The sequence below is a fragment of the Neopelma chrysocephalum genome, unplaced genomic scaffold (assembly GCF_003984885.1).
Source record: "Neopelma chrysocephalum unplaced genomic scaffold, ASM398488v2 Primary Assembly neopelma1_44, whole genome shotgun sequence".
NCBI classification, from domain to species: domain Eukaryota; kingdom Metazoa; phylum Chordata; class Aves; order Passeriformes; family Pipridae; genus Neopelma; species Neopelma chrysocephalum.
In genome coordinates this window covers 8,350,027-8,373,913 of record NW_020897703.1, presented here as the reverse complement: position 1 = coordinate 8,373,913, position 23,887 = coordinate 8,350,027, and the positions used below count along the sequence as shown (strand labels likewise).

Genomic DNA, 23,887 nt, shown 5'->3' with positions numbered 1-23,887 from the left:
GGCGGCAGTTCAGGGTGACAAAACCTTTGTAACACCGTACACCTTCCTGGAGCTTATAGTCAGGCTCACATGTATTACATCGACCCTTTCCCGCACCTCTAGTGTCCCGCTTGCTGCACTCTCTGCCCTGGAGCGGCCAACCCGTGAGGAACTACCTCGCGGTTGGTTCTCGCGGAGGGATCCGTGTGCGAACAGATACGCGGAGGGATTCAGGCTCTTTATAAGAGCGGCGCAGGCGCAGCGTGGCCTTTTCCCGCGGCGGTCGCGCTCGAGGCGGGAGCTGCGTGTGGGCCGCGCGCCGCCGCCATGGGCTTCGGCGACCTGAAGTCCGCCGCGGGCCTCCGCGTCCTCAACGACTTCCTGGCTGACAGAAGCTACATTGAGGGGTGAGAGGCGGCGGGAGGGGGCCGCTGGGGCGCGGGGAAGGTGAACCGGGCCTGACGGTGACCGGCGGGGGGGCCCCTGAGGTGCCGCGGCAGCTGCTGCTACGCGTGTCCCCGCGTGTCCCGAGCAAGCGGCTTAACTTGGGCTCGCTCTCCGCAGGTACGTCCCTTCGCAGGCTGACATCGCAGTCTTTGAAGCGATCGCTGCCCCTCCGCCTGCGGACTTGTTTCATGCTCTCCGCTGGTACAATCACATTAAGTCGTACGAAAAGCAGAAGGCAAGGTATGTTTAAACTGCGAAGCTGCAATATCTCTGCGACCTGGCCTACAAAGTGCTGCGTTTGTTTCTTTGAGTTTGTACAACACTGTTTTTCAGCGGTACCACGTGGCATTTTTGGTGCCGGTGGCACACGAGCAGGTCCCGAAGCAGGGCAGACCTTTTATGTCATTACATTGCATTTTTCACTCAGAATCGGCTCGCCTGAATTCTATCTCTGTGCAGTTGCTAACATTTCTGCTAAAGCTTATAAAAAGTCTTGAGTTTTGTTGCTGCCGTTTACACGAATAACTGTGCTGAAAGCCGGGAATTACTTACCAGTAATCAGTTCCATTAAGGCAGCACCAAAATTGATTAGTAAGTATTATAGGAGTCATTACAGATGAATACACAGCACATCAATGTTGAGGTGTTTAGTCCTGGAAGGTAAAACAAAATCTGTGATTTGCAATACAGAAGTACATATAAAGAAGAGGAGATAATAAAAGCAAATGTTATCTTTTTTAGTGATTTTAAATGTTCGCGAAAGGTTGTGTATTGACATCCATGGAGACTGCAGGCCTCTAAAAAGGTACAGCATAGATAGGGTAAATGTTACTACACTGCTTTCTCTAAGCCTCCATCATGTTTATAGGAAAGTCTTCCAAAGCTGGGTTGCTCGGTCACCAGCCAATTTCTGAAGCTTTTATAATTCTGAAGGGGACTGAGATTCTGAAGTTGCTTCACAATATCCACTCTGGAAACTACTTAACAGTTCCTGGAAACAGAACCTAGTTTTATGACTAGTAACAGCAGTTCACAGTAATAGAACTGTGAGTTTATTCTAAGCTAGTTTTATGGCTCCAGTAGCAGCAGTTCATAGTAGCAGTAGGACTATGAGCTTATTCTAAGACTACAGAACGATATGAGGTACAGGGGAAAGTGAATTCAGGGCATTCTGGTCCCTCTTGTGCTGTTTAAGTCTAGCATTTAGGGTAAAGTGTTCGCTGAAACTTCCAAAAGTAGCAATTACTTTGCAACAGTATGTTTTCAGTCACTTAGTAGTTTTTAATTTAGAATATTTTTAGGAAAGCATGATCATCATGGCTAGGCTTCGCGAACAAAGATTTGGGAAGGGCTCTACCCACGTTTATTGCAAGCACATTGGTGGCTAAAAAGGCCAATATGAGATAGACACGTCGACTCCTCCTAGATGGAATATATTGTAGATAAGTAAGAAAGCTTTTACTATCCATGTGCTTAGTTGGAGCAGCAATGCTGGGTGGGATCGTGCCAGTTTTGGTGAGGCTATAGCAAATCCCATATTCACAGATTATTCTGCAAGCATGTCACGAGCATTGGGGGCTCTGGAGGAGGTTCTGATTTCAAGTGGCAGGATTTGATTTTTATTTTTTTTTAGCACAGTGTTTTCATTACAAATGCACTTGTAGGTGCATTGACAAACTGGTGGTATTTGTATCAACATTTAAGTGGGTTCCTTATAGCTGCATTTTTCTTTCAGCTTGCCAGGAGTAAAGAAGGCTTTGGGGAAATATGGTCCTGCTGATGTTGAGGACACAACAGGTGCAGCCACAGATAGCAAAGATGATGATGACATTGACCTTTTTGGATCTGATGATGAGGAGGTACTTGTGACCTTTCTGTATTATGTTTGGGTTTTTTTGAAATTAACCCAGGTATACAGATTTTTGCCTTAGCTAGTTTAAGTTACTTAAGTTTGTGACCTTGATAAGAGATCCTGCTTGAAATTCTCAAATTCAACTGTCTTTGCAGAACAGGAAAGCTTGGAGGGTAAACACTTGAGTTAGAAAATACTGTGTTGCAATGAGGTCAACTGTCCAACTTTGACTGGTTACATGATGAATAAAACAAAAAATCACCATCTTTCGGCTGACAGTTGTGATGTTTTGTTTTTGTCTGAGTAGATGCCAGTCAGTTTGGTAATGCTCTGGGGATGTGGGGTTTGGTGCTTTTCTGTAACTGTAGATTTCTCTTTCAGGAAAGTGAAGAAGCAAAGAAACTGAGGGAAGAACGCCTGGCACAGTATGAGTCAAAGAAGTCCAAAAGTATGTATGCCAAGAACTTCTTAATTTTCTGTGCTTGGGTTAATTTTCATGCATTTGAACAGGGTGGCTGGAAGCACTAATTAACTGTAATAATAGATCAGTTTGACTGAAATGAGATAGGAGTGATTGGCTTCACTTGGATTGCCTATATGCTCAGTCTTCCCATAGTAAATGGGAACCTTAACATACTTTTTGTCCTGCTTAATACACTCCTGCTTGTTCTTCCAAGAGGCTGAGCTTTCTATATAAACAGAGATAACTCAAGGATTATCTTTCAAAGTTCAGAGAAAAGGCTGCAATATGCAAGTCCTTCCACAGCTACTGGTCTGGAACTGTTCAGAACTGTAGCAGTTGCAGTATTCCCTCTGTGGAAAATAAACTGTTACACAGCATTAAGCTCCTTTTCAGATCCTCTGAAAAGGACTTCCTATGTAACAAACATTGTCAGCTGCTTAATCTGTGTTCTGTTATGAGACTTGTTTTCCAAGAACACAATGGATTTACACACTGAACGCTGGGATATACGTAGCTGCAGTACTTCAGAAGTGTACGTTGGTACCTGGGGCCCGTCACAGCAATGTGATGAGGTTCTTGTTCATGGAATTGGAAAAGTTGCTCACATAATAAAACTAGTTTGCAAGTATATTCATGAGTGTTTGAAAACTTCCTAGTTTTTAAAGGCAATTTTCTTCCCCCAGAACCAGCTGTTGTTGCCAAATCATCAATCTTGCTTGATGTGAAACCTTGGGATGATGAGACAGACATGGCCAAACTAGAGGAGTGTGTTCGAAGCATTCAGGCAGATGGCCTGGTCTGGGGATCTTGTAAGTATGAGAAGATTCCGGAGCAGGGAGAGAGTGTCGTCCCCTTGTGGTCACTACCGATCTCTGAAAATGTAGCTAAAACAGGGTGGGAACTGCAATACCACTGTACTTCAGTATCTTGACATAGTCAGAAAAGGTGATTAGTGCAGCAGCCCAGTTAAGAATCAAACACTGATTTTAAAAACTATAAACCTAAGATGCTGTTATCCTGCATCTCCCTCTACAATTCCTGAAGCAGCAAACAAACACCCACATCGCTGGTTTGGAGAGGAGGTGGAGGTCCCTTTTCAATCACTTGTAGTGAATCCTGCGTTGTTAATTAGATAGTCCATTGTGGAACAAATGATGTTTTTATGTATTCCTGTAAACTCCTTTGGTCAGTTCGATCTTAGATCTGTGTTTTAAGAGATTCCACTAATTGAGGAGTACTGAAAGCCTTTTTTTATTTTACAGCCAAGCTAGTACCTGTTGGCTATGGTATCAAAAAGCTTCAGATCCAGTGTGTTGTTGAAGATGATAAAGTTGGAACAGATATGCTGGAAGAGAGAATAACAGCTTTTGAAGATTATGTACAATCAATGGATGTAGCTGCTTTCAATAAGATTTAAGTCTTGATATATCTAGAATAAATGTTGTTGCAAAAAATGTGCCGTGCCTGTGCTTAATTCAAAATTACAGAGTAATCCAACTCACAAATGTAAGATTTTGTTAATGGGTAAAGTAGAAGCTGAAACTGAATTTCAAGGTTGCTCTGACACCCCACTGTGGTACCCAACATTACCATTGCTTTAAAATTACTAACATTACTATGGCTTTAAAATGCTCGAGTCTTCTTTGCTCCACTTGCAGAGGAAATTGCATCTTTGGAAATGTCTGTGATTCCTCTGGAAGGAGGGATGGCTTTAAGGGAAAAGAGTAGGGCTCAGTCAAAGCGCAAATAACTTTTTAGTGGATAAATAGTTCCTTTTGTTTAATAAGGGTGGTGACTAACCAAACATACCATGGCTTTTGTTGAAGGCTAAAACAGTGCTTTGGTGAGAGTGAGATGAAAGTAAATGTGAATCAACTGTAGTCTCAATGGGACTTGAGATTACCCTGGTATCTTCTCATGTGTTGTGTGACTTGTTCCTCCGAGGGTTGGCAACCTTTGCAGTGAAATGTCAAGTTTTGCTTCTTTCCCAGGGGTTCTTGGTACAGCAACTAATGTTGATCATAAACTGCGCCTCTGGGAGGCGCTGCGAGCTCGGTGGCAGCGGTGTCCGAGCTGCCTCGGGCAGCGTTGGGAATGATCAACGGGAGCGCTGCCCAACGGGAGCGCTGCCCGCGGGTTGCAGCTGATGCAGATGTCTGCTTTACTTATATAAGAAACTTGACGCATGCTCCTGGCTAAAAACAACAATTAAAAGAAAATTCGTTGAAATAAAATGCAAATATATAAAGTAGCAAAATTAACTCTAGTTTGAGCTTCTTACTTGGGTCTAAATTGGTTTCTAGATTGATACTGACTTTTTTTTTTAATGGTCGAAGAACATATCAGAAATCAATTGTTTTCCAAAAAATTTCCGTAGGAAAGATAGGAATGTAAAAGCTGTTGCAGTTGTGAAGCTTCTAGACAAATTCACAGTTCTATGCCTTCCCTTGGACTGACAGGATTTATTGTGACCATGAAATGGATGCCTTTTCTGTGTCACGTTGGTCTCTGAGATGAAGATGCTCAGTGCCAAACCCTGACAGCAGCAGCTTAGATATAACTCCTTTTGTTCTTTTCTTCAGAGAGCATTTGTGTGGTTATCCGGCACAGCAGGTCCTGTTTCTCCTTGTCTAAAGGTCTACCAGCTTCAGTTAATGTAAGATCTTTGTTTATAATTTGTCTCAAAAAAAAAATCTGCCTGCTAAAGGTTTAAAGCATGGTTAAAGATTTGAAATAAGTATAATTACAGGCACACTTGCCACCTTCCATAAACTCCTAAAAGGCTAACTTCATCCTGTGTGTAACTAAAGCACAGTAACGCTTCCGTGGTAATTCTCTAGCTGTTGCTTCTGCTGAATCAGGTAGCTTAGTTTTAGCAATTCTGTCATGGCTGCTGTTAAAATCAAGAAATTAGCAAATGCCTCATCAGAAAAACAAAAATTCTGCCACAAAAATATAATTTTTATTATCCTTGGCCATCACTGCTTCTGACTTCCCCTTCAATGTGCTCCTTACCTTTAAACTCCTTCCTTGACCTTGAAATTAAAGCTCTAACTGGATATAATGGTTTAATTTATAGACAGTAACATTGCTAAAATACAGCACCATGAGCCATCCATGTGACCTGCTAGACTGGATTTGTGTGTGTGCTACATTTTTGCTAAGCATGGACATACAAACTCTTCAGTTGTTAGGATCTCTTTTGTGTTTGATTTTTCTTTTGTTTGCTGATTTTTTTCCCCTGATATTAGAAGGGAAGTTGTTGCACAAGAACAAAATAAAAAAAAAAACCTAGAGAGCACAGTCTCCCCAGTGAGAAAATAGAATGGCATGTGGACAAGAGAATTCCATATAATCCACATATATCTACATGAGGGGGTTTTGTGTAGTGTTTGGGTATGTGCTGGTGTATTACTGGGCCATTGTGCCTGTGAAAAATCAGCATCTTAGAGTAAACAAGGCAAGTATCCCAAGTATCCCATGATCAGATAGATCCCCTTTTCTTGCTTTTCTTTTCCATTGTGGGTTGAACGAGCATCCTTCAGTCCAAGAAGCAGAGAATTGTTGGTCTTTTCTTGCAGACACTTGGGAAACAGAAACTTAGAGCATTATCTGTTTTGTTTAGGTATCTTCCATTAGTCTGGAAGAAATGATCTGGAGATAATTCTGCAACTGATCTTGGTGTGAATGGTAGTAGTTACATTGCAAAATTGTTAATCCACTTAATTCCATAGATCAAGGCTGATTTTGGCCCTATTCAATTCTATTCTCTCTCGTCTGCTTCAGGGCACACTTTCTGATCATCTATGGAAGACAGCATATATATGTTCTCCCTTTTGAAAATCAGCCTCTGTACTGTATATAGGAATATATGTGCGCACATAGCTGACGTGCAACAAGAAACCTTAATTCCCATAGTAGAAAGAGTCAGCGCTTGCTTTCATCTTCCAAAATCTTCGGGAAGGAGCTGTTATAAAAAAGGACAGTTACTGCATATTGCTGCTAAGAAAAGCAAATGAACACACTCTTTGGAAACAACAAAATTTTATTACCTCACTTGGACTACAGTCAGGAAAGTACATCATTCCTAGAAAGATGTCAGGGAACATGTGAAGAAAAACTCCAAAATGTTTCATTTAGGCATATTCAGCAGCACAGTGCCAAAATATTATGATGAGTAACTATGTACCAGGCAGCAAATGAGTCAAAGGAAGAGTGCTGCTTACTAGCTTTCAAGCCTGAAGTGAAATACACCGAAATTCCACTGATCCTGCCTGACTCTCCCAGGCTCTGAAACCAGAGCCCAAAGAAATAGTTAAAGACCAGTCAGATTGTTTCTATTTGTACAGCTACCAGTACTGGGTGTGGTCATGCATACATATATATATTTTATACAAATGCAAATCTATTTACATATAAGGCCTCAATTACAGTATAAATGCTACTAATGTGTGTTGGCAGGCCGTAGAAACTAGGTAGATTATCTGAAAGGCAATTTTATTCTATATACCTAAGCCAATAGCAAGTTAAAAACAGTTCAAATTTACCCAAAGCTCTGTGCTTTTACTTTTAGTGGAGTTTCTTCCCACATTCAACTTTTTAATTAAGTGGTATTGCATCAGAAATTGGTTCACTCCACATAGCATATCTGTATGTATATATGTTTGCATTGGTGTGTGTGATTCTGCAGCAGGCAACAAGTTGGAACAGAATACAGCATAACTGGGACTACTTCATCTTTCTTGTGGGAGTGGACTCAATTTCCTGGATGAACTGTCTTGCCTCTCATTTGGCAACGAAGTCCAAATTTGACTACAGACTTGTAACAGAATATTGTTGAATTCACTCCACCCATTTTTTGAAGCTTGACATTAAGGCAAACACAATGTTATTTCTTTATCTTTGCTTGACAGAGCAATAAAAAGCAATAGTTGTAAACCTCTGTAAGCCTAAAAACTTAAAAGAAGTATGGCACAGGACCTTTAATCTCAGTTTCTGCAAGAAACATTCTCATTAATTCTTTGCACATTTCAAATGAACCTAATACCTGTATGAAACATCTGCTCAGTATTTTGCACCCAGCTAGTGCTAAAAGCACAAGAATAAGTGACCAGAAAACATAGGGTCTCCTGTCTTAATTTTGAGTATAAGATAAAGAGCGTTGGGAGAAGACAGATTTTATTTCCATATTTTTCTTTTTTGACAAGAGAAGGCAGCAATTCAGTGTTCTCTGTCTTGGGATTCTTCTCCAGCTGCAGAGTGGTGCCACTTCACTTAGCTGGGATGTAGCTAGGTGATTCCTACTTCAGGTAGCACTAGACAATCGGGACTCATGGCCACTGATGTATGGCTACAACCTCTTGGATGAGACTGCCTCAAACAAGAGAGGTATCAGTGATGGCAAGGAGGAATATTTTTATTATGTGCTCTTTTGATGTCAATGAGGTATGGAACCATAGCAAAACAATAGGATTAAAACAATATTTTTAATCAAAAACCCAGTTGGAGTAATTCCACTTATGCTGACAACTTCCAGCTCAGGCTGTATGTGCATTGCAAGGACACCACACCCGAATGATGTCCGTTAAAATCCTTTCAATTAAAGCAGCAAGTGCAATTAAGCCAGCTGTTTATAGAAAACTGTACATGCAAAGATGCATATCTGACTATCAGATGTGAAGTCAAGAACACCTCCAAATCTCCTGCCAGCTCTTCTGGAAAGGCATGTTGACGAGAACAGTCACTGGGCAGTTTCACAATAGTGCACAGGAGCATGGCTGTTGTCCGAGCTCCACAGCTGCTCGCTGACAGTTCCCGAGCGGCTCACTTCCCACAGAGCCAGTTTTAGCACCTCAGAGACTGTTGTCTTGACCTGGGCCTGGAACTTTTTGCTTATCAGAACATAGAGGATTGGATTGAGGCAACTGTTGATGAAACCAAGGCCAGTGGAGAGCGGAATGCCATCCTGTAGTAAGTCATGCAAGTTTTCGTCATGGTGAGCAGACAGCTCCACAATGCTGAATATGTGATATGGTGTCCAGCAAACAAAAAAAGCTACAACCACAGCAATGATGGTCCAGAAAAGCCTGCTAGAAGTCAATACAGTTCTCCTCTTCACTTTGACAATCAGCAATGAGTAGCAAATGACCATGGTCACTAAAGGGAAGAGGTAACCAAACGCAAGCCTCACCCAAATGAGAATGTGATGTGTCAGCAAAATAAGTTCTCTGTCGTGCACATGGAAGTTGTTGTAGCAAATGGTGACATTGTTCAGAACCGTAGCTGTGTCTCTAAAGTATAAGGCAGGGCCACCAATAATTGCAGCTGACATCCAAATGACCCCACTGAGAACAAGGGTGTTTCTCACAGTCCGATACTTGTAGGAAAAGACTGGGTGGACAAGGCGGATGTAGCGGTCAAGGCTGATGAACGTCAGGAAGAAAACACTGGCAAACATATTAAGTAGTGCAATGAATGAGTTCATTTTGCAGAGCCACTTCCCGAAAGGCCAGTGGAAGCCCATTGCCACATATGTAATATAGAGGGGCAGGAAGAGAACAAAAATGAAATCTGCAATGGCCAGATTGAGGAACCAGAGGGTAGAAACTGATTTATCCCATTTAAAGCCCATAAACCAGATGACAATGGCATTACCTGGCACTCCCAGCAGAAATGCCACACTGTAAAAGAAAAGGGAAATAATATGGGCAATGCTGAGGGAGGACTGGGGTGACTCATCTTCCTCAGACAGGTCGTAGAAATAAGAATAGTTCTCAAAATCTTCAAATGTCATGCTGCAGAGTTGCTTTCTGGGGAAGAAAAGAAATGAAATGGTCAAAGGAGAAAAGTTTTACTGTGCTGTAAACAGTAAACTGCAATTCTTTTAAGTTCTTGCTCATAAAAAACCCCCAAAACATTGACTTATATATCTATCACATTTTATGTCAGTTGCTAGCACAAAGCTAGTGAAGAATTCTGGTCACAGGCATTTTAAGGAATGTTCAAATCAAAACAACACTTGAAATCTTCAGGAACTGTTTTCCACATATTGACTTCTCAGTGACAGCACTGAGCACAGTATCACTGGTAAATTTCTAGGTGACCAGATGCAAAATTTTATCAAATGATAGCAAAAGAACGATTTTGCTATTCTTTTCTGGTCAAGTTTCATACTTTATTGCTCTGTTCCTACATGAAGCAAGTTTTATAGATTATATCTGTCTAAAATCAGAAGAGCATCAGACATCTATGTAGGCAAAAAAGTTCACTTAAAACATCAGGAAGGTATTTTTTATAAAATTACACCCACCACCCCCGCTTCAAATTATAGTTAACAAAATGACAGTGATTTCTCAAGCAACTAAAAGTTCATGGGTTTATTAATCTCTACCATGTATCTTTGTATCAAGGAATGATGATTTTCAGGCATATTCAACATATTAGATTTCCTTAATGCAGCAAAAAATGTACAGAAAGAAACATACAGAACATATTTCAGGGATAATACATACAACTATACTATTCTTCCACCTGTGAGCTGAGAAACAGGTATAGATGAAAAAAAATAAAGCTTCCCATGAATACAACACTGTAAAAACTATGGATGAAAATGTGCATCTCCTTTTTTCTTTTTATTTCAAAACAGAAATGTCAGAATTTTCTCAGCTTTTTTCTCTTGCAAAAGCGTCTGGAACTTACAAGTACAACATGATTTTTCACATAGGAATTTTCTTATATGGGAGGGAGAGAAGGCAGCAGGGGAGGTGAAAGTGGAATATAAACCAAAAGAAAAACTCTGGAAACAAAAGTATGTTAAGGAGAAAACAGATAGCAAACAGAGGTTGAACAAAAAAAAAAAAGCAGTCAGAATTTATGTGACAAAGCTGCAGCACACTACAGGTGGCCACAGTCTGACAAAAGTATCTGCAATGGTCAAAGCAATTATTCTGCCAAATTCTGTTATCATTTAAAGCTATATTGTCTGGCTGGACTCAGCTGCACTGAGAAACCGCCCCTGAGAGCAGGATGCAACCAGTTCATTAGGTGTACTATGAATGATCTTACCGCTACACTTCTGAGTGCTATCTCCATTCCGAAACCGAAATTCAGCCCGAGCTTTTGGAACTCAGCCCTGCATTCCTGTAATTCCATTCATTACAGCATGCTAAGGACAACAGGAGAGGGGTCTCCTGAGCACACTGCCTGCAGAACCACATCTGCAAGCTTGCATTCATGTACATACCTTTCCTCCAAAAAAGTAGTTCTCCCAGTTTGAAAGGATTACTCACACAAGTGAAGCTACGCATGTGCACACGCATTAGCAGGATTAGATTTCTCATTTGTAGATGGATGGACAGGGAAGAAAAAAAAAAAGGTTGTGTAATTTTATATCTCTTGATTAAAAAAACATGTCGTTAGAGTCAATACAGCCTGTTCTGTCAAGAGGCTATGATAGCATTTGTCCTTTTTAATTTACATCAGGCTGAAGGAATGTTAGTTGGTTTGCTGTCCTGATAAAATGATACTTATTGGGCTACATTTATGTAATTACCCCTACATTATGTAATCCACCCTTTTGAGGGTGGATTCTGCATTAAATACCACTACCACCCATCTGAGTAATTTTTTCAAACAGCCTAACAGCTGCTGAGAGAATAGTATAAACATGGAACAGTACCACTAACATCTGGAACAACATTATATTTGGACAGTTTCAGAGGACAGTCAGGTTAATAATTGGATTTTTAAGTGGTTTTGCCTATATAGAGAACTATACCTTCAAATCTGCAAAATCTGCAAATTGCAATTGCAATTAAACAATAAAAAAAAATTTCAACTCTATAAACTCTTGCTGAATAATATTCTCTATTTCAGTCACTAATAAATTTTGCTTTCAAGAGTTAGCACAACATAATAATACTTGAATTCAAACATTTCCTCACAGACTTTTTTTCCCATAATGTTGCTAAAAAAACCATAATGACAGACATTTGCCTATCGCCCAAAAATGTTAATTTCATGTTTAGTATTTCAAAGATGATGTATAGCAGGAGAAAGAAAACATACATAAATAAATGCCAAATATTTACCAAGCCTCCAGTAGTTTAAAACTCCATTGAAAGAGCACACCTTCAGGATGCAATTATTTTTCCTTATCTCTAGTCTTCCAATACAATTACTCTTTTGCAGTGGGAGTAAGAAAGCAGGAGGAACGTTGTTTACCACTGCTTCCAGTGCACAGAGGCTGAAACTAAACTCTGTGTCTGGGGTTCAGCAAAGACTGCCAATTACATTTGTGAAGTCCAGGAACTTTTACCTCTGGCACTGACATGTATGAAGTACTTCTATAACAGGACTCAGAGTGTTAAGCCCTGTTCTGAAAAAGATAAGCAGTAGGTGATTGTCAGGGAGCTATTCTGGTTTACCAATAAGGATCCAGATTTTTTTCTATTAACCATCATTCAGCAGGGATGTTTCTTTGTGATCTTAAAACACACTATCTCAAATACACGACTCTGAAATTAATAAATTTTCAGAGTCAGAGCTGTCTTGCTGTTCAAGTCTAGGTCTTAAAAGTGAAGAAATCTAATTGTATTCCTCATTATGACACTGATTTCCTGTATGGTCTTTGACAAATGGCCTAATTTCCAAGCTGGAAAAAATTCTCATGAACCTGTCTGCAAACTGAGGCTCAGTAGAGAAAACAATAGTTTTAGACAGCAGTTTCTTCTTGGCTTTCAGGCAACTGTTAGAAAGGGTAAGGGAAGTTTGGTGCAGTTCACTGGCTCAGTCCTTGCTGGTCTGGGGAGCCAGTGCATGGAAAATATTTTTCAATAAACAGGAAAGTGTGGTTAGAGGTCTGCCAATAAGACTTGGGAGCAGCCACAGGTTACAGAACAGTGTTCTATTGCCTATGGATTAATATAACCAAGTTTAGACTTCATCCTGTCCTTTTTTTTTTCAATTTTATTTTAAATACTAAACACCCTGTGTAAAGCGTATGCTCAGCAGTGGTTTGACGAGTCTGTTCCTGTTTGCTGAGGTCATAAGCTGCTTTGAAAACTGAGCCTCCTTGATTCAGTTGCTTAATTATGAAAATAGTTGACCAGGAGGTTTCATTTCCTGTCCCCTTCTGTAAAACAGAAGTTAATTACTAAACAACTTCATAGGAATATCATAGGCTAGCACTTAGTGCTTCTAGATCCTGGGACAGAAAGCAGAATTAGCAGGAAATACAAATCTTTGTGAAAAATTTCTAAAATACAAAGCCACAGAACTGCTGAAAACAGACTTCACTATGTGTTGCACAAAATGTCTTTCTCTGAATTTCAGCAGGGAATTACAAACTTGGATCTCAGTTGACATATTCATAGTTTTTTACTTAAAATACCTAGAGTTTGTTTTCTCTGCCCCTATGTAGTTAAGCCATAATGACAACTTGGACAAATTATTGGATCTGCCTAAAATAGAATAGCTTTTGTCACTCTAAGAACGGCTGTTATGACATGGGACCGGAACTTTGGAATCTATTCATGGCTATGCCACAAGCACCCTGTTTGACCAGGGGAAGTCGTTTGACCTCTCCACACCTCAGCCCAGAGGTCAGTGGAACGGCTTTGGAATTAAATTACATTGCATTTTCAGTCTAAAATAGAAGAAAACAAACAAAAAAGTTGCAATTTTCGCCTACTTCACTTGATGTAAAGTCTTTGTGGGGGTTCAAAGTTCCCTGGGCACCACACAAGTTAGGACCCAACTGAATTACACTGCCAGTTTATACCACATGTTTGGTGTAACACAGCCTCTCTCTCACATTTGGTCCTCATTATCTTTGAATTTTACAGAGGTCCAAGGAAAGAGTTTATTCATTGCATACATCAGTTAAAAGTTAACACAAATATTTGAGTGGTAGTCCCCAAATCTATTTGTTCAGTGTGATAAACAGTGTTCAGAGCCCCTGGCCAGCTAGATTGGTTTCAGAGGTCACAGTAGCAAGTTCTGACTTACTAGGAAAATCACAGTTTGCAGAGTTGGCTGTCTCAACAGTTCAGTTCATAGAGGGAATATATTACACAAACTCTCCTTTTAATGTCTTTATGAATAATTTTGAGCATATCACATTCCATGTGTATTATTTATGGTTAAAGAAAAGCTTATTTGGTTGAGTTGCTTCAACTTCTGTCATTTGCAAGCACCAAATGTTGGAGAAAAACCAGTTTCACAAAAAAAAAAAAGCCTCCTTGTCATACTGTGCATCGGCAAGTTTGTCTGGGCATTGAATCCACTTGAGAGCCCTCAAAAATTTTTCTGGGAACTTCTGAGGTGACAAATTTTGAATTTATCTAGCTCAAAAAACAAAACATGAAATTCACGGGGTAGTTTATCTATAAATTTTAAAACTCAGAAGGCTACGTAAATTCATAAGAGGTACATATGTACTTTTATATATTTATATTTTATATTTTTATATTTGTATTTTATATTTATATTTATATATATATTACGAAGACATAAGAAAGATTATGAAATGCACAAGGAATACTGATGAGATTACAAACTGCCATACACTCATATTTCTCCCTAAAAGAACAAAGCCAAGACAACCACCTGCCTCTATGTAGAAGCTTTCTTATAGCAGTAAGTGCCTGATACACCTGTACTACAAAATTAAATCATAGCTATGCTAGAGTTTAAGCCTAAAGCTGACCGTGCAATCAAAGCTACCAGGCCACAAGCATTTTAAGGCACTACACACAAAGGCAGAATCAAGGCTTGTGTGTATGTTTTCTCTTTCACAGACATGTACACAAACAATTGTCTTCTGACTATTGTTTTAATGAGCATTAGACATATGGTAACCTAATTACTTCAGAAGCCATCATGAATTCAACAACTAGAATGGGTTGCAATAAATATGACAAGTGACTGGAAACCATTTCAAGCCACAATATACATGTATTTGTTCTAGCAGACAAGAAAATAATGCAAATAACTATCATTCTCCATTATGTCTCTCAGTGAAGCAGTGATAGAAATGTATATGCAATGTACTAGCTAGACATCTCCTAAAACTTAGGTCAAAACCAGCTTTTTTTGAGCAAGGCCAAACATGACACTATTAGTCATAACACATCACTTCACCTGTGGTATTTAAGTCATTTGACCAGATAATAATAGCCTGATAGCATTTTACACAAATGGAGTGTTACAGTGAGATTAACAAACCCCTCTAGCACAGACAAAGTTAATATTGGTAAAGTTATGATTTCAGGTCAGCAGTTTTGCCAACACAGAAATGTTAACCAACAAATGGAAAATCCAACTTCATATCTAAATAAGGCTGCTGTAATAGGAAAAGTATCGACAGTAGGTCTGACCTTAATATAACAAATCATCCAGACAACTGCTGCAATTAAGCAGTTTACCATTTCAACAGTCAGGTAAATGATGAATGTCTGCAACCAGCAACTGCATCTCATCAAAAGTGATTTATTTTCATGCTGATCCCAAGCACCACCAGGTCTTCTATTCCCAAAGATGACTAAGAAACCCGGATGTCCTCAGGATACACACTAGGGAAGGGGAGGGCACCTGATAACTACATAGTTAGTGCCTGTTCTTGCCCTTATTCCTTTCTGTTAACACAGCTAAAAGTAAAAATATCTTTTTTAATATTCCTTTTGAAAGTAAGGAGTTGCCGTAGCCACTGCAAGTCTATCATTTGACCTCAAATATGGTAAAGAAAATGACTGGTGATACCTGTGAACACTTAAAGTAGTCCCATTTTTGCAGAAAAAAATATTCTCATGTTCTTACAAGTAGGTAAAAATAGACGTTTAGGTAAACAGTGCCACTTGAGATTTAAAATATCATCTTATATTGTACGTGTCAGCACTGCCAAAGTATTTACATAACCAGTCTCAACCCCTCAGTATTCATAACCCTTACCGAAACTAGGTTCAAGTGAGAAGTATCACCAGTCTGGTTTACAGACAGGAATGCTGAGAATGACCTACAGGAAATCTCTGATCAAACCAAGTGCTAAACCTGGAGTCCCTGCCTAGTGGTTTAACCACAGTCCTATCCTCCTTTCTTAAACTTAACACTGTCCCTTCACTCATGAAGAAGTGAAGAAACCACGGCTTCAACTCTGGGAGACCTTCCCTTTCCTAAAGGGAGGCTCTCCCCGTGCCATCATGCCCATTGTGTTGGAGGGAGACAGCACTTACCTGGGCAGTCCTTAAAGGTTCTGATCTTTTTCCTCTGCACTGAAGAGAAAATGGATCTGGATTTCCACCGTTTGCTGGTCACATACACTAATCTGTCTCTGCACACCCAGGACATACCTCAGAGCTGTTAAGCACACCTCTCAGAGCCCAGCAAGTACACCACATATCATACTGGCTGTGTCCTCAGCATGTAAGATATGCACACTAACGAAGTATTGTTCCAGGGAGACATCATGTGTTTTCTATTCCTCTACAAATGCCAGCAGTATTTTCTTTGGCTATAAGCCACCATAATAACTACATACCTAGAGTAATAGAGATATCCAATTAAAAAAACTGTAAGTGCCTCAGCTTCACAGTGACTAGATTGACGAGGTAATGAATGCTTGCATTTCTAATGAACTATGGCTTTTAAAGGTTTTCATGCAAAAATTACTTGGAAATTTTATTTTGCAACTGTCTCATATATTTGTGATGAAAGATGATTTTGACTACCATTCATGTGCCATTACATGATCATGCAGCTCTGAACATGTTTTTTGCATGGCCGTACTCCTTCAGCAAACACACACTTTACCACAACTCCCTCCTAACAGAAAGCATCAAAGTGAGAGTAGAGAATAAAGAGTATGCAGATATTTCTTTCAGATTATCAACTGTTGTCCCAGCAGACTGAATAAGGACAATTAAATATATGTTAGACAACAGCCATCCTAAAGGTACTGCAGAGTAACAAGTCATTACAGAAAAAAATAAAATAACTCTCTCCAGCAAGACACAAAATATCTATCAAATAAGACATAAAAAATAGCTTACAATTTGCTACACTTACTATCCTTTTAACAAGAAGAGTTTAGAACTAACTCCAGAGAAAATTAGCACCACAACTCAGTCCTCTAATATGCCTTCTTATATCCTATTCTTTTCCAGAAATATTAAATTTCCCAGTCATTTATAACAGTATGCTTGGTTATGTACTGTCCTCCAAATTGAGGTCTGTTCTCCTAGGTTTATTCTACTCCTCATTAATACACATCAGCAGTTTCTTCTTTCATGAATGTAATATTGCTATGATTATATTACTGTTGACACCTACTCTTGCATGGATAAATCAGAACATCCAATTCCAAAATATCACTAGTACATTTCTTATCAACTGAAATGTTTTGGATAACATACTTTATTATGTCCTCACCATTAATATACTAGAATAATTGTGTACAGTAGATTAAGGGTGTCTACTTCTGTATGAGTGTTATTCTAATATTCCTACTTATACAAAGCTAACTATTTCATTTACTTTAAGATCAAGTCTAAAATAAGCACTGCCTGTATTCCTGCAAAACTGAAAAATTCATAATGTTAGTATCAGGAGGACTGGATATTTATTCATCTCCCTAATATGACATTGGCAACACTCCCTAGCACTGATAGGAATAGATGGCACCCATGATTAAGGTGTCAAATTAGGAGCTTGGAAATACTGGTTTTACAGGCTTCCCATATTAGCTTTGCAAATCACTTCTCACTTGGCTCTGCTAGATATAGCACAACCTCTAAATGGGCTTCTTAAATGGGCAATGATTCTTAGTATTTTCAAAACATCTCATTAAAATGATGGGGGGCTGAGCTCATTAAAGAGGATCATTAGAAAGAAGGAGTGGGAGTGTAGAAAGTGATATTACATTGACAGTACAGGACTTACTACACACCCTTTTCCCTCTATTATCTAAAAGGCTTCAGAAGGGAGTAAAACTTCTATGCCAAGCTCACACTTGCTGAAAAAGCAAGTATTTTATGTCGGGAAAGTACTCAAAGGCCTCAGCCTTCGAGATCAAAGCCTCATTGGATCTAGGCACTATAAGCACGTAATGAGAGACAATTCCTGCTTTGTTTATAAATAAACAAAATAAACAGACACAAGAAGACCATGAGAAGGAACAGAAGAAATATCTTGCCCAAAGCCACGTAGTAGATTCAAAGGTAGAGCTGGAGGCAGAATTCAGACCTTGCTGAAAGAACGAAGAGGGAAGTATCTTTTGTGGACACAGGGAAAAGATGCTGGTTCTTCATACTTGTGCCTTGTGATTCTTGAAATACATTCTTCAAGAAGTATCAAAAAGGGACAAGAGAGACTGGGAGGGGAAGAGAAATAGGAAAATGCTGCAAACTTGTTGCTAGCTAATGTCCCCGCCAAGAAGTAGAGACTTAGTGTGCTGGCCTTTGCAGTTAACTCTTGCAAACAAACCTGACTTGTAGTTATGGGTTCATTAGCTTCCCTTTGAGCCCAGTAATAAAAAATTATTGTATCTGCAGCAGGTCTGTTCAGTTTTATCCAAAGAACTGTAATGCAGTAAAATGGTGGGCCAGGTATAAGAGAGCTGTAATAAGCCAGCAGCAATTTTCTCTGGAAAAAAGCAGCCAGGGGCTGATACAGGGTTTTTGGGTCCTGTCTTCAGGTTCTCAAGCTCTGGAACATAATGAAGACACGAAGAGTACAAAATTAGTTGAGCTCCCCTGGAAGAACTATATGTTTCTTTTGAGGACACAAAGCTTTTCTTTTAGTCTCAGGAGCCTCAAGAACACTGTAAAAGTAGTAACAAGTGTGGGAGAGTTCATCTCTGCATTATGGCATATTCCCATCTAAAACCAATGTGTCTTGGTCACTGCCCACCACAGTCACAGCAATCCTTTTCTTCTGGTAACAAGCCACCAGAAGCTGTTCCTTCCAGTGAACTCTCTTTTGCAAAGCCAGCAACAACAGAGCCCTGCAGTGTTGTGAAACTGCTAGCTTTAAACTGAATGAACACAAGTCAAACCATTATCAGAAATAATGAGTGCAAATTAGCCAGACAATCAGCCACCACAGTAAGAGAGACAGCTGAACTGCTGGCACATTCCACAAGACAAAATAAATAAATAAGAAAATAATAAGACCATTCAATAGATTACAATCCTCTGCAAACCTAGCTGCCGCTTAGTGCTTGGAATAGCAGAGTTATTAATACAAAATTAACATCTAATAACAGATCACAAACTTCAAGTGTCTGTTAAGAAACAGAAGGAGAAGAAAATTCTTCAAGGCAACTGGCTTTATTAGGAAACAGATATAAATTTCCTCTTTAATCAATCTATCAGAAATAAACACAAATCTAAGCATTTCAGATGCTGCTCATTAGATTGTCAGCAGAGAAAGAAATTCTTAAAATTAAAAGAACGTGTAATGTATAGTACATAGAAATTTATTATTTTGATCAATACTTTCCTTCTGCCCCCACCAGAGCAGTAAAAATCTGTGATCAGATTCTGCCCAAGAATCCTTATACAGAGCTTTCCTGACATACGATCCCTTTCCACAAAGGCAATTTGAGAATTCAAACCATAAATTCATTCTCCAGGCTTAAATAACTTCCACTGCACCACACTCAGAGATTTTAAGTGCAGTAGAAGTGTGCTGTAATGCCACTCATGGCACATATAGGGATTCCTAGGATTGAAGTAAACTTGGTAGGACCTCTATCCTGTCTGCCTGGCATAAGTGATTGATAATATTTTAAATTTGGGCAGAAGCTGCAATGACATTAAACAAAAGTAAATTGGGTTATTGAAATATTTGCATTTCCTAATTCAGCTGAAGCAGGACAATAATATGATGCTAGTGAAAGTAAGGTATCATAAGCAAGTTAATCCTAAAAGCAGTTTCTACAAAGCTGCTCCAACAAATTCCTTTACCCTGACATACCCTTACTTTCTTTTCCTTAGCTATGAGTTAATGAACATTTAAAATTATTCAGAAAAATAATTTCATTCAGCTAGAAAAAAAAATGTGTTTTGATGTGTTTTAATTCATAGACATATGAACATAGGCATAATTCAATGTCTACAAAGTCTACAAAAACAGGTCTGTGATGTTGTTTGGCTTTGCAAGATCACATTTAGAAAGGCAACAGGTGACAATGACACTGTTATCACAAAGTCTGAATAGGTGGTGGAATATAGCCCTGTCTCATTGTGTGGTAGTATACAAGGCTTCAGATCTTCTTGTCACTTCTAGGAAACAAGCCAATACACTTAATGAACTAGATCCACGTCCTACCTTATTCCACAGTGATTAGGGAAAACACACACACTTTCCAGCTGAGATCATAGAAACCTTATTTAATTCTGCATGACTGTAATTCTTCAGAATTATTTTGTTAAGTTGAAATGATTTCCAGTTTCTAGAATCAGTTCAGAGCAGAACTGGTGTACTTTTTTCTAATAATACTGGGAATTTCTACAGCTATGGGAGACACACTATCCCTACCCAAATAAAAAACCTAAAAACCTGCATACTACGGGAGATGGGGGGGAGAGAGAGATTTAAATCAAGGTCACTTACCATTCTCTGACAGGATAAAACTCCTTGAAGTGTGTATAAACATATTCAGAAGTCATTAAAAATTAAATTCACGCATACTTTCATATCTTTTCTTGCTGCTGGGGTGATTTAAAACAATCTTTGAAATACGTATCACAGCCTTTCTGCCAAGAAGCTCTTTTGGCCAGTATGTGCTACACCATCTTACAGAGTTTGCCTGCAAGTCTTGTTGTAGCTGTAGAGACACATTATGTAGAAGGGAGGGAGAAAAAGATTTTATATATAAGAGAGATTGACCTACCTTTCTTAGTTCTTTGAAACAAAAGGCACCTTAAATCAGGGACGTGAGCTCTGTAGCAGAAGGAAGAATGAAATGATCTGCAGAGTTCAGAGTGACTTCAGTGTGATTCCAGCTGCTTCACTTGGCTACTGCCTTCCCTCTAATAAAGCTGCAGAATGATATAACGCCGTGTTTGTTTTCAGCTGAGGAAGTTGTTTCCAACTTCCCTTGGTTTTCTAGACCCATTTTTGAAATATTGCCATTCTGTATAATCCCAGTATTTCACCAAAAATAAATGTTAGACATGTGAATGAATCATTTTGGTCAGTGTCCAAGCAAGCAACAGATGTGGTGACTGATGAATGGAAAGAGACCTTACAGTTGTGGGCTGCTTTTTGTTATGCAGAGAAGAGGCTGAACAGTATTTCTTTGTAAGTACTCTGGTTTATAGAAAATAATGTTGAATGAGCTGAAAGATGCCTAAAAAGTCACACTGAAAGCATCATTTTGTAACTGTATGACATGATACATTCATTTTGTATTTAGGATTAGTAGATTAATATCCTTCTGTGTGTGAGACAGAAGTGAGCTCCTCAAAACACTGATTAGTGACTATTTGTCAGACAGTGTAACCCTGGTCAGAAATTTGAACTGGATTTTAGGAGACTGGGTTGTTTCCCAACTCTGTAAAGAGCCTGCCGAATTTTTGTGGCCAAGCCTCACGATCTCCATGTAGTTCAGCTTCTCAGTCAGTAAAATGGGAATATTATTCCACTGGATTCAACCTACCATAGATTCACTCGACTCTGATGGTATCACACTCACCATACCATTTTAAATCAGCTGAGCATCTGTCAGTCTACCCTTACCAAAATCAAATCTTCTAGTGGGAGCAATAATCCAACTCTATCAATACTCCTCTATCACTAGCGCAAAACATGTAACATGTTCAACACTGATTGAATCTAGTCAATGCCAAATTTTCCAGATTTCAGAGATCACAGATTCTCTTAACACTAACCAAAACCTCTTTTTAGCAAAACCAACCTGTTTTGTTTTTCCTCCATGACAACTCTTCCTGTTCTGCCAATATAACTTTAAACACTGATAGCTTGAACATGAGTGCGAAAATCTCCATCCTCCTTTCATAGAATTAGAGGTTATGTTATGGTGAGGCACAGAGGCCCTGGACTACGAGAAAAGGACAGGGGGACATGATTCCTGTGAATATATAAGACAGGAGATGAACAGAGGGGGTTGACTGAGGAAAGCACATGGAAAGAGTCAAGGACCTCACTTGTTTATTTCTTGCATTTTAAAGATTTCCCATTTTCTCTAGGTAACTGATTGGTTAACCTTCATTGATAAAATCTCTTTTAGCAGTAGTTCTCTTCTTTTGTAAATATTGGGATAGGGTAACTATAGGCTCCACTTAACAGCAGATCTGCTGAGGTTTTTTTGCTTGTAATGGCACATGAGTCTGTGTGTCTCTAGGTACTTTGCCAAATCCAGTTATTGTAAGGCAGTTAATTCAAGGGTTTGCTCAGTACTATTTTAGTAGGACAAAAGAGGAAATTACCGGGTAGATAACCCTCACACAATACACAAAAAAACCCCCAACCAGCAAGAAAAGTAGTCACAAATATGCCAAATGCTCTTCTTCTCGGTGAAGGGAGCATTCTGGAGAATGCAATGGATTCTAGCAGTTTGGGGTAGTGAGGAACTGTCCTTAAGGTGCTGTTTCACCATAAACTAAAACAGGTTTGTGACTACTCTGACATATACTGGTGATGACAGCTTATCCTCGTTAGGAGGATTAAACCTCTCATGGCTATTTTCCTCACCTTTCCTTACCACTGTACCAAATATGAAATCCCAAATGCTAAGGGCCCAGAAGACATTTTACAGAGGAAAGTTTTCATAGGAAATGAGAATTTTTTTTTCAAGAATAGCAGATTACTGCATTTAAAATAATTGTTCTACCTATCTGTCCTACCTACATTTGCTCCTTTTCCATTGAAAGGGATTTTTGCTCTGAGTAACCAGTATAACAGTACAACCAGCATGTGTAACACACCTGGGAGGAAAAAAAGAAAAGAGAACAGACTTTTACAGACAAACCTGCATTTAATCTGAAAGGATTTTGTTCTGCTTGTTTTCTGTTTAGAGTTAAATACACCATTTTAGTCACCTACAGTTTTGATTAACCACAGTGGGAATCTTAAATCACTGAAGAATGTAAGATTAGACCCCAAATCTTTCCTTGTTTTAGTTCCTTCTATGCTCAGAAAAAGTGAAAATGTGAGGCACAAATGGCATGGCTTTTTAATACAAACTTTAATGCAATCCACTAACCACTGACATAATTCATTTTTTAGTGTTATTTTTTCAGATATTTTTGTGCAAGTTAGATGCTTGGAAGAAAACAAGTGAAAAAAATGTACCTTGTTTGCTTTCACGTCTTCTCCTTTTTCTGTTTGGAAGTTGTATTTTATTCTGCCATGTCATTTGCTTTTTCAACAGGGTAAGTTATCAAAGTCTTGGAATTTTGAGTCTACATTAAGTATAGCAATATGCCAGAGCAGCATTGAAGAGGGACATGCATTCATGAACATACACTGCACGTGGAACTTGCAAAGCAGAGAAATACTACTTTATACCTGATGGAAAAAGAACAAAGGAGAGCATTTACATACACAAAATAGATATCGGGTAGTCAAGCAGTGAATAAACTGAGTCTAGTTTTAAAAGCACTTCTGATTCTTTGGGGTTTTTTTAACCCTATAAAACAAAACAAAGGCAGAGGATGTATGGAAAAAAAAATATACAGGGGAAAAACCTTCAGAAACACTTTACCAGTATTAACCAAAACACAAAGTAAAAAGTAATAAAAAAACCAAAAGTAGCTGTAATTTACCTGAATTGCCAACAATTGCCTGATAGTTCTGATAATTATTCCCACTGCTGGGACCTTATCAAGTTGCCTATCTGTACGTGCAGATAATCTCAGCACTAAGGAACACCCCAGACTAAATTGAACACCCCAAACTAAATTCAGCGTTCACTAATTCAATTAAGTCGTACCAACCATAAATTTGCAAATTAGGTCCAACATATTTTGTTTTCTTAAGGTCAATTTTAGCTGGACAACACAAGAAAGCAACTACTTACTGCTGTTTACAATTCGGTCCTTTTTTTAGAAAAGCAGTTCTTCACTGTTCCTTTGTCCTCACTGTTTGAATACCTCATCGATTAAAATCCACTCTGGAAAGACCGA

At 39.0% G+C, this 23,887-nt stretch overlaps 3 protein-coding genes and 2 non-coding genes across 12 annotated transcripts in view; 4 read left to right on the top strand and 1 right to left on the bottom strand.

Moving 5' to 3' along the window:
- Positions 1 to 32: 32 nt before the first annotated feature.
- On the top strand, positions 33 to 4,195 carry EEF1B2 (eukaryotic translation elongation factor 1 beta 2). Its single transcript, XM_027678352.1, has 6 exons — positions 33 to 386; positions 544 to 666; positions 2,162 to 2,285; positions 2,660 to 2,726; positions 3,425 to 3,550; positions 4,004 to 4,195. The coding sequence occupies exons 1-6, from the start codon at positions 307 to 309 to the stop codon at positions 4,156 to 4,158; spliced, it is 675 nt and encodes a 224-aa protein (XP_027534153.1). The 5' UTR covers positions 33 to 306; the 3' UTR covers positions 4,159 to 4,195.
- Positions 2,509 to 2,588, top strand: LOC113965542. The gene has a single exon (XR_003533562.1). It is a non-coding gene; the product is annotated as a small nucleolar RNA SNORD51 (small nucleolar RNA).
- LOC113965543 lies at positions 3,037 to 3,170 on the top strand. The gene has a single exon (XR_003533563.1). It is a non-coding gene; the product is annotated as a small nucleolar RNA SNORA41 (small nucleolar RNA).
- Positions 4,196 to 6,768: 2,573 nt separating the features above from the next.
- Positions 6,769 to 23,390, bottom strand: GPR1 (G protein-coupled receptor 1). 8 transcript variants are annotated; one of them, XM_027678345.1, is made up of 5 exons: positions 23,307 to 23,379; positions 22,611 to 22,687; positions 20,632 to 20,779; positions 20,352 to 20,565; positions 6,769 to 9,550 (listed from the first exon to the last, which is right to left on the bottom strand). In XM_027678345.1, the coding sequence occupies exon 5, from the start codon at positions 9,532 to 9,534 to the stop codon at positions 8,482 to 8,484; it is 1,053 nt and encodes a 350-aa protein (XP_027534146.1). In that variant the 5' UTR covers positions 9,535 to 9,550; positions 20,352 to 20,565; positions 20,632 to 20,779; positions 22,611 to 22,687; positions 23,307 to 23,379; the 3' UTR covers positions 6,769 to 8,481. The 8 variants fall into 8 exon arrangements, with proteins under 8 accessions (XP_027534146.1, XP_027534147.1, XP_027534144.1 ...); XM_027678346.1 differs by lacking the exon at positions 20,632 to 20,779 and having other exon boundaries at positions 22,607 to 22,687; XM_027678343.1 differs by lacking the exon at positions 20,352 to 20,565 and having other exon boundaries at positions 22,607 to 22,687; positions 23,307 to 23,378.
- The window catches only part of ZDBF2 (zinc finger DBF-type containing 2), a 23,995-nt gene continuing 20,779 nt past the window's right edge, over positions 20,672 to 23,887 (top strand). The window contains exon 1 of the mRNA XM_027678338.1: positions 20,672 to 20,683. The gene's annotated coding sequence lies outside the window, so the exon portion shown is untranslated. The remainder of the gene's footprint in view (positions 20,684 to 23,887) is intronic.